Here is a 10000-nt window from a genome sequence, read left to right on the forward strand (position 1 = left end):
ATAGCTGCCAAAATTAACACTGTGGAGGAAGGAACATTTCAAAATAAAAGAGAGACTGGAGGAAGGAACATTTCAAAATAAAAGAGAGACTGGAGGAAGGAACATTTCAAAATAAAAGAGAGACTGGAGGAAGGAACATTTCAAAATAAAAGAGAGACTGGAGGAAGGAACATTTCAAAATAAAAGAGAGACTGGAGGAAGGAACATTTCAAAATAAAAGAGAGACTGGAGGAAGGAACATTTCAAAATAAAAGAGAGACTGGAGGAAGGAACATGTCAAAATAAAAGAGAGACTGGAGGAAGGAACATTTCAAAAATAAAAGAGAGACTGGAGGAAGGAACATGTCAAAATAAAAGAGAGACTGGAGGAAGGAACATTTCAAAATAAAAGAGAGACTCGAGGAAGGAACATTTCAAAATAAAAGAGAGACTGGAGGAAGGAACATGTCAAAATAAAAGAGAGACTGGAGGAAGGAACATTTCAAAATAAAAGAGAGACTGGAGGAAGGAACATTTCAAAATAAAAGAGAGACTGGAGGAAGGAACATTTCAAAATAAAAGAGAGACTGGAGGAAGGAACATTTCAAAATAAAAGAGAGACTGGAGGAAGGAACATGTCAAAATAAAAGAGAGACTGGAGGAAGGAGCATGTCAGAATAAAAGCATGTGCAGTGGCTGAGCTCAGTGTTTCTTTTACCATGAGTTCAGGAGGGAAGATGATTTCCTGTGATGGATCCAAAGGTGCAAAGTCTGAAGTATTAAAAAGAGGCGTGGCTTCCTACACAAAAACACAGGTTCCAGTCAGAAACCTTGAAACAGCTGTTTTAAAAACTACACTATTATATATTTTATATAAACATAAGTGAAGGACTCACATCCACGGCCTCCTCTGAGCTTCTCTCTGCTCCGTTCCCATTGGTCATACAGCAGCCGTCCCGCCCTCGGCCGCCACAGCATCCGCCCTCCTGGAGGAGTCAGCACAGTGTGTTGAAACAAAAGATACACACTTTATGTGTATTCAAAGTATGTGTGTGTGTACATCTGTCTCACCACTGTCAAGGTCTTGTATCCCTCCAGGATGGGTCTGTACCCGGTGCATCGGCACAGATTCCCTAAGGAAACCACGTCACGTTGAACACACGTTAAACACATGTTGAACACACGTTAAACACATGTTGAACACACGTTTAAATGAATCACTGTTTCAAAGTGTCTCCACCTTGGAAGGCCTCCTCCACCTCGGTCATTCTGGGCGTGGGGTTGTTCCTCAGCAGAGCGTACATGGACATGACGATTCCCGGGGTACAGAACCCGCACTGAGAACCATGAGCCCTCGCTATCCGCTCCTAAACACACACGTTTACAATAATTAGTCTTTTATCAAACTTACACAAAAAGACAAACATAAAGTTGGTACCTGCTGAGAGAAGGACCTCAGCTGATTGGACGGAACCACTGTCCGTCTTTTTAACAGGAGGTTCAAACACAGAACGTTCTCAACTGGGTGACATGACGTGGTTGTGTTTTGCTTTTTATGATTTGCCTTCAGGGCCACTGTACAAACCTGGTCACACTCTAAAACCACTAGAAGAAGAAAGTGAACATCCATGTGCTCCGATGGGACGACCCCGGACACGTCTGTCTGAGGACATGTTGGACGTCTGAGAGACATGGAATTAATCCAAAGTCTGATTTCACAGAGAAGACTTCTTCCCTCTCATCAAACACAACATCAACGTCTCAGAGGAGAAGCAAAGGCTTCTGGGAGTTCTGGCGGGGGGGGCTGTACCTGGACAGGATGTAGTTTCTGGGCCACGCTGCCGATGCCCTCCACGGTTGTCACGGCGACCAGGTGGAGGGAGCACAGGGGGGCGAGACAGGCGTTGACGGCGTAGTGACTGGGGGCGGAGTCAAGGAGCGTCACAGATAATCATCATGAAATCAATTTGTCATCAGAAAGAAACTGAGAGAACACATGACAGCAGCTGATGGGACGGTTCATCATTAACACACAGACACACACACACACACACACACACACACGAGGATACAGCAGCTGATGAGTGTGTGGTTGGAATCTGGACAACATGACGGTGCAGGCTCCACACCCCCCCTCAGCACAGCCCAGCTTTGTTCCTGTTAAACCCACTGAGACAAACAGAGTTACAGTGAATTATTGACAGGGACACATGATGATCTCCAGAGACGAGCTGGGAGACACTTTGACCTGCAGCTGGCTACGGGGGGGGGGGGGGGGGGGGGGGGGTGTTAACATCTATGAGACAGACTGTAAGTTGAGCAGCTCGTTATCAGGACGGACTTTCAGTTGGTTCATGAGTCTTCTTCAACTTCTTTCCATCCATTATCTACTGGGACTCCCAGTTTACCACAGGGGCCCCATAGGGCACCAGAGCTCCTAGAGGAGGCTCCACTGGTCCTTGATGAGTCCCTGGTTCCCTCTGAAGGAACCAGACGTCTCGAGGGAGTCACGGGTTCTTCTGTGTTCTTCAAGAGGGTGAAGGCTCTTTCAGGAAGTGAGAGACGTCCTCGTTCACAGAGGAAGATCAGAGTTCAGGGAGAAACTCGGAAAGTCACTTACAAAGAATTTTAATCTAATGATTGTATCAGTTAAACTTTTTAGGAACTTGATTCCTTTCAAAATAAATCTTTGCACCAATACGAGCTGAAAACGAGAGGAAATGAATCAACTGAGGAAAAACAAGCCAAAAGAAAGCATCAATAAAATAAGAAGTGAAATTGTCTATGTGCTGATGGAAAGTTGTGTAACAGGAAAGATATATACATACACACCCCTATGTGGACGTTTGTGACACACGTTTAGACCTGCTACACAACAACAGATGTGATGCCCTGTCAGCACATCTGGGTTTTTACTCCTTCGTTGCAGAAGAAGCAACTTCCTGATTATCCAGGAAAATAAAAGTTCAGTTCAAAGTGAGAAAACAACAAAGGATCTGAGTCACATGACCTAGGTAAGGGTTAGAGTTAGGTCCTTTACACTGTAGGTGCAATAATAATATAAACAGTTTCTTTTTAAAGCACTTTCTAAATAAACAGATTCATATCTGACTGATCTCAAGAGGAAGAAGAGCCACGAGCAGGAACACAGGAAACTGGTGAGATGGAAACCATCAGGTGACGTCTGAGCCCTGCTGGAAGCGTGAGGCTGCTGGGTGCACGTCAGACATATGTTTGTATTATATATATATATATATATATATAATACAAACATATATATATATATATATATATATGTGTGTTTATGTGATCGTACGTTTCCTCCTCAGATACGTCAGCAGCGTCGTCTCTGGATCTGCGTCCTTCTCCACGATCTGCAGAGCAGCAGGAACACATCTGATCACTCTGCTGTTTAAAGACACAACAGACACACACATCGAAACAGATACACACATCTAAACACACACACACATATCTAAACAGATACACATCTAAGCATACACACACATCTAAACAGATACACACATCTAAACAGATACACACATCTAAACACACACACACATCTAAACACACACACACACACACATCTAAACAGATACACATCTAAAGATACACACACATCTAAACAGTTACACACATATAAACATATAAACACATCCAAACAGATACACACATCTAAACAGATACACACATCTAAACAGACACGCACATCTAAACAGACACGCACATCTAAACAGATACACACATCTAAACAGACACACACATCTACTCATGTGTTCTAAACTTCGGGAGCAAAGTGAGTTTGAACCTGAAGCTTCAGATTCTCAAACTGTTTCGGCTTTTAATTGAATTCTCCAAATTCATCAGATGAAAACACATATATATATATATATATATATATGTATGTGTGTGTATATTTATACACAGAAGTATGATTAAATGACTGTTGTGACGTCACTACTCCTGAATTCATCCTTAAATAAAAGTGTCTTCACAAAAGAACAGAATCACATTTTACATCTGAACAGCTCGACTGGTTTTACCTTCTTTCCGTTAACGAAGAAGAGGAGCGGGTCGGAGGCGGAGCGGGTCTGTGGCCCGGGGCCGGTCCCGGTCCCAGTCTGTGGCCCGGGGCCGGTCCCGGTCTCTGTCTGTGGCCCGGGGCCGGTCCCGGTCCCAGTCTGTGGCCCGGAGCCGTTCCCGGGACCGGTGGGGGGGTCGCTCAAGTTTGTCATCGTTGAAGCAGTGTGGAGCCGGTGCTGCGTTCAGGTGCACGGATATCAGACTGAATTCTCATCACCGATCAACGTGTCAACTGGTTATCTTACTGAGAGAGGGGGCGGGGCTAACGCGTGATTGACAGCGAGGGGAGGGACCATGTGTTCTGACCTTTGACCCCAGATAAAGTCAATACATACTCCGACGTCTAATTATTCACAGGTTACACACACACACACATACGCGCACACACACACACACACAACTTTATTTACACAAATCGTCCTTTTTCTATTGAGAAAAGTAGAATTCATAGCTAAGACATAAAGTTTTTATTCAATGATTCACCTCAGCTTGAAACTAAACAGACTCTCTACAGGTTCATCAAACACACTTTGATTTGTTCGTATGCAAATATCTTTTATTTAGGTTTGAAGAAAGTTCAATATAAATCTTGGTCATTTGTTATTACGAGTTATAAAAGTTGTCGATCAGAAAATTATTATTGAATTTATAAATGATCAGATCAACATTTGTCTAAACGATTTTGATTAAGGCTGTTTACATTTACAACATGTCAGTGTTGTTTATCCTGCTGACGAACAGAAATAACACAACATCAACACAACATCAACACAACATGCAGTTATAATGAGACCGAGAAAAGAGCCGTGTGGAATCCCACTAGAGACAAGTGACATCACCTGTTAATAACAAACTGATCATGTGTCAGATTTGGAGTTTCCAGCTGGTTTGCTGCCCCCAAGTGGCAGAAGGAAGCGCTTCAGTGTGTCTGTTGTGTACTTCACGTTAACGCCTTTGAAGATATTACAATGGTCCTGAAATAATTTTGATTCTCTATTTTTCTGTTTCTTCTCTTTCTTCTCAACTCTTAGTTTTAGGTATTTTCACTTTTCCTTCTTTTATTTCTTTCTGAACTTTGTCATCTTCCTTTTTTACTCCACATGTTGAACCCACATCTTCACTCTTCATCCCTGTTTGGTCAGAATGTGATTTTATTGATAATTGTTTGTCTTTAAATCGTCTCGTTTGTAATTAAGTCGAAATTCAAAAGTTCTCTTGATGCTGAAACTCTCCATCGACATCCGTCCATTCAAATATATCAATTCAATAATAACTTCAGTTTTACCATCGTCATTGTTGTGTCAAGTTCTCAAACCTGCAAAAATACAACAAAACAACGACTTTAAATAATAAATCTCAAGTTAAATTGACAGTAGATTTAATATTTATTCAATTTACCTTCATGAAGAAATTCAGATTTAACCGAGCAAGTTTGAGTTTGTCCAAAGTCCCTGAAATATGAAGACGTGAGACCGAAGAAGACGAGAGGACAAACAAAGAAGAAGAAGAAGAAGAAGGAAGGCAGAGCAGCTCGTTAACAGGACAGATAATGTGATGTAGTCCAGGTGCATGCTGGGATTGGCCGACCTCCAACCGGACACATTGTGTTTGAGTCGTTTACACTTTGACGTGTTTACGTTCGATTCCGTCTTCAACCAATCAGATCGTTTAAAGAATTAAAAAAACTTCAAGGATCTGAGGAAGGTCCCCACAAGGACCATAAGAAAACACAGCAGAGAAGTGATTTCAGTCGTTTAATTCCAAAAAAGAAACCGGGAGCACGTGTCTGAGGACACACACACACGTGCACGTGCACGTGTGTGTGTGTCCTCAGAAGGTGAACACACACCATCCAGTCGTCAGATGACTGGTTGTGACTCAGCACTTTCAGTCATGAGGTCAAACTGTGACCAAACATTAATATTTTTAAACAATAATTTGTTTCATTACTTCAGTGTTTAAACTTCACACTAAATAAATAACATGTGATCACGCAGCAACAATAATAAATATAAATAACACGTTACATCCAAACATTACATTTGATTTGTTACCTTATTTGTTCATTGCTATTTGGTCTGAATTCATTGAACTTGAAAGGCTGATGGGAAATGTAGTCTCCAGGTGAAAAGATCATATTCATGATTTAAACAGAGATGATTCTAAAAGTTAATGATTAAATTATAAAAACACAAAAAGAAATCACACAAGCCTTCAGAATGTGTTTAGTGCTCCTGTAACCATCTGTAGATCAGAGATATGAAGACATGTTGTCTGTAAACAATACACAAACACAACTCTTTGTTCCAGGTCAACTTCGTCATGTGACACCTCAGGTGAGGCCGTGTGGTCACATGATGCTGTGAGGTCACGTGACTCTGTGTGCTCAGGTGAGGCTGTGAGGTCACGTGACGCCGTGAGGTCACATGAGGCTGTGAGGTCACGTGACGCTGTGAGGTCACGTGACGCCGTGAGGTCACATGACTCTTGCACGTGGTGACACACTAACCCTGGTTTAAGAGATTCTTCAAAGTGACCAATTGATTTTAAAAAGTGTCTTTGAGGAACAAACCGATTCAAACTCATTTCAGGGTCAATTGAGCTTTTTGAGGAAAAGGGAGAGAAGAGAGTTTACTGTTTGTGGAGCAACAAATTAATTTAAGAACATTTTAAACAGTTCTAAACCAGAGGTTTGTCTCTTAAAGGAGAAAACGATGAAGACGAGGGCCGAGTTCTTCATCATTAGATTGAATTCAACTCTAGTATGAATAGTGATTAACTGAACAATGAGTCGTCTGACGTTTCAAACAAAAACCTTCAGATTTGGCACAAGAACTAAAAATCTTTTCAACTTTGGTCTTAAAACGTTTCACAGAATATTTTTCCCAAACTATGAATTGAAAACAAATGTTGATGATTTTAAGAATGAAAAAACCTAAATGTTGACTGTGGCACTCCTCATCCTCCGTACACACTCACTCACTCACTCACTCACTCACTCACTCACTCACTCACACACTCACACACTCACACACTCACACACTCACACACACACACACACACACACACACACACACACACACACACACACACACACACACACACACACACACACACACACACACAGGTCTGTTATTTGATGTTCTTCAGCAGGGAGGTGCGGGCGTTCACCACGGCCTTGAAGGCGTCTTCACTTCCGGGCGCCACACACTTGTCGGGATGCAGCAGGACGGCCAGCTTCCTGTACGCCTTGTTCACCTCCTCCCTGGAAACAAGCAGGCAGGAACCAGCGTTAGAACCTGCACAGGGACGAGGCCGAGGTCAAAGGTCACTGTGTCTCACCGCGTGGCGCCGGGCTTCACGCCCAACATGTCCCACGAGTCTTTGCTGCTTCGGATGCGCCGGATGGTGTCGGCCTGTTCTTTGGTGAAGCCGACGCTGACCTCGGCCACCGGACGCTTCCCGCCATTTTCACACATGTCAGTGATGGACGAGAAGAACGCCTGAGAGGACACACACACAAACACACACTATGATGTTGTGTTGATGTTTGTTGTTAAAAAGCCTCGACTACAAGGTGGCGACGTGTGAGAACCTGAAACATCTCGTTGATTCCTTCGCCGCTTTGTGCCGACGTCTCAAAGTAGTGAAACCCTCTGGACTCCGCCCACAGCCGCCCCTCCCCCTCGTCCACCACGCGTCTCTTGGTCAGGTCCACCTGCACAGGTGAGACAAACACAGATTGATCCCCACACTCCCCCCGAGCCGAGGCCTCTGATTGGTCCGATGGAGTCTGACCTTGTTGGCGCAGACGATGAAGACGATGCTGTCCATGTTGGCCTGGGAGCCCATTTCCTGTTTCATCTCGCCCAGCCAGGAGTCGAGGGCGTCGAAGCTCTCCCTGAGGCCCACGTCGTACACCAGCAGCACGCCCTGACTGTCCTTATAGAACTCGTTACGCACCTGACAGACAACACGCAGGGAGAGAGGACACGTCACTCTCCTGGTGCAGCAGCACCACCTGCTGACAGCGTTCACTCATTACACCCACTTCTTCATTAGGACCGTTTGTGAGACTCACTTCGTAAAAGAACGGATGACCGGCCATGTCGAAGATGTTCACTTTGATCTCCCTGTCCCGGACCTGCACCCTGACAGCACAACACACACACGTTATACACAACACAACACACATGTTACATACACACAACAGGTAGACCAGTGTTAATTTCGTTGACGAAAACTATGACGAAAACTATTCGTTAACGATCTTTTTTCATGACGAAGACGTAACAAAAACGATTCTTTGAAAATAAAACTATGACGAAATCTGTTTTAACTTTCGTTGACGAGACGAAAATGTTGGTGGTTGACTAAGTCACAAGAATTTATTTAAACATCATCGTGTCAAACCGTCATGAAGTATCACTAGCGGGCGAGTGAGTGTGTGTGTGTCTGTGTGTGTCTGTGTGTGTCTGTGTGTGTGTGTGTGCGCCCCAGATAGCGCACCGGTCCCGAGGCTCCGCCCCCCGCCCGTTCACTCGCGCAGAGACACAAGATCAGAGCTCGTCCATGTGAAGCTGCTTCTTAACTATGGAAACAGTGAAAACACAGAGTTTCTCTGGTCTCAGCTGATCAGAGATCAGCAGCTTCTTGATCAGAGCAGAAGCTGCAGGTGGTTTCTACCGAGCTTCAGTTTCTGTGTCCGCCTCCAGTCTGACCTGCTCTCACTTTTTGTTTTCACATTTAAAACTAAATATATATTTTTAAGCTATTAGGCTGCAGCTATATGTTTTTATTAATTTCAAAATAGGGTTCTTCTTATTCAAATAACCCTACAAGGGTCTGTGTTTAATTTATTTCAAAGTAGGCCGACACTTGCCTGTGTATTTTCTTCTCTTCATAAGCGTTTGGTGTTTTCCTTTTTTAGTAACAGGTACAAATAGCAATAAAGTGTCAAGAGTTTTCTTTATTGTCGTTCTATAATTTCGTAAATGCAACAAACTATAGTTTAGTATAGTATAACTTTATATTAAACTTTATTAGCTTTGTTATCAAATATGTTTTACGGCTCCAGACACATTTTATTTGGAGGAAGCAAAATGACTCTATTGATAGTAAAGGTTGCCGACCCCTGCTATAGCCCCATGCTAGGAGGGATATCTAATGGACAACCTAAGAACTGCAAGCTGGACTATTATGCAGTTGTAGACACAACACAGGGTCCCTGGGCCTGAGGAGGGAAGAAAAGGATTTAATGAGGCTACTACATGTGACTAAAACTAGACTAAAACTAAGAAGGATAAAATGACTAAATGTGACTTAAACTCATATGCATTATCGTCAAAAGACTAAATCAAAAATAGCTGCCAAAATTAACACTGAGGTAGAAACACATGTTGCATACACACAACACGGACACACACGTCACACACAACACGTACACACACGTTATACACAACACACACACACGTTATACACAACACACACACACACGTTATACACAACACAACACACACACACACATTATACACAACACGCACACACACGTTATACACAACACAACACGCACACACACGTTATACACAACACAACACGTACATACACATGTTACATACACACAACCCGGCACACATATAACACTCCAACATACAGTAATAGATTACTTGTGTACTTACTTGGTTACTCCGTAGTCGATTCCAATCGTGGCCAAATATTTGGGGACGAATCTTTTCTCACAATAACGTTTGATGATGCAGCTCTGGAAGGAAATCATTTCTGTTATAATGATATATATTTATATTTAATCTATAAATTATTTTTATACACAAACACAGTTAATAAAAATAATCAATAACAAGTGAAATTAGCTAGTTAGTGAAATATCAGTTAATTGTTTTTCTGTGAACTCGTAATAAAGTAAAGACATTTATCAGAG

At 42.8% G+C, this 10000-nt stretch overlaps 2 protein-coding genes across 2 annotated transcripts in view; both read right to left on the reverse strand.

Moving 5' to 3' along the window:
* xdh (xanthine dehydrogenase) overlaps positions 1-4243 on the reverse strand; it is a 13230-nt gene extending 8987 nt beyond the window's left edge. The window contains exons 1-8 of the mRNA XM_053417054.1: positions 4023-4243; positions 3296-3353; positions 2052-2148; positions 1790-1898; positions 1220-1346; positions 1051-1112; positions 876-965; positions 698-778 (exon numbers count right to left, since the gene is read on the reverse strand). Of these exons, the coding sequence (XP_053273029.1) occupies positions 698-778; positions 876-965; positions 1051-1112; positions 1220-1346; positions 1790-1898; positions 2052-2148; positions 3296-3353; positions 4023-4214 (816 nt within the window). The 5' untranslated portion in view covers positions 4215-4243. The remainder of the gene's footprint in view (positions 1-697; positions 779-875; positions 966-1050; positions 1113-1219; positions 1347-1789; positions 1899-2051; positions 2149-3295; positions 3354-4022) is intronic.
* A 1560-nt stretch (positions 4244-5803) lies between these two features.
* The window catches only part of dnajc27 (DnaJ (Hsp40) homolog, subfamily C, member 27), a 6205-nt gene continuing 2008 nt past the window's right edge, over positions 5804-10000 (reverse strand). The window contains exons 2-7 of the mRNA XM_053417056.1: positions 9741-9823; positions 8144-8213; positions 7861-8025; positions 7658-7780; positions 7405-7565; positions 5804-7327 (exon numbers count right to left, since the gene is read on the reverse strand). Coding sequence (XP_053273031.1) covers positions 7195-7327; positions 7405-7565; positions 7658-7780; positions 7861-8025; positions 8144-8213; positions 9741-9823 — 735 coding nt within the window. The 3' untranslated portion in view covers positions 5804-7194. The remainder of the gene's footprint in view (positions 7328-7404; positions 7566-7657; positions 7781-7860; positions 8026-8143; positions 8214-9740; positions 9824-10000) is intronic.

This window comes from Pleuronectes platessa, chromosome 24 (genome assembly GCF_947347685.1).
Source record: "Pleuronectes platessa chromosome 24, fPlePla1.1, whole genome shotgun sequence".
In the NCBI taxonomy this organism is placed as follows: Eukaryota; Metazoa; Chordata; class Actinopteri; order Pleuronectiformes; family Pleuronectidae; genus Pleuronectes; species Pleuronectes platessa.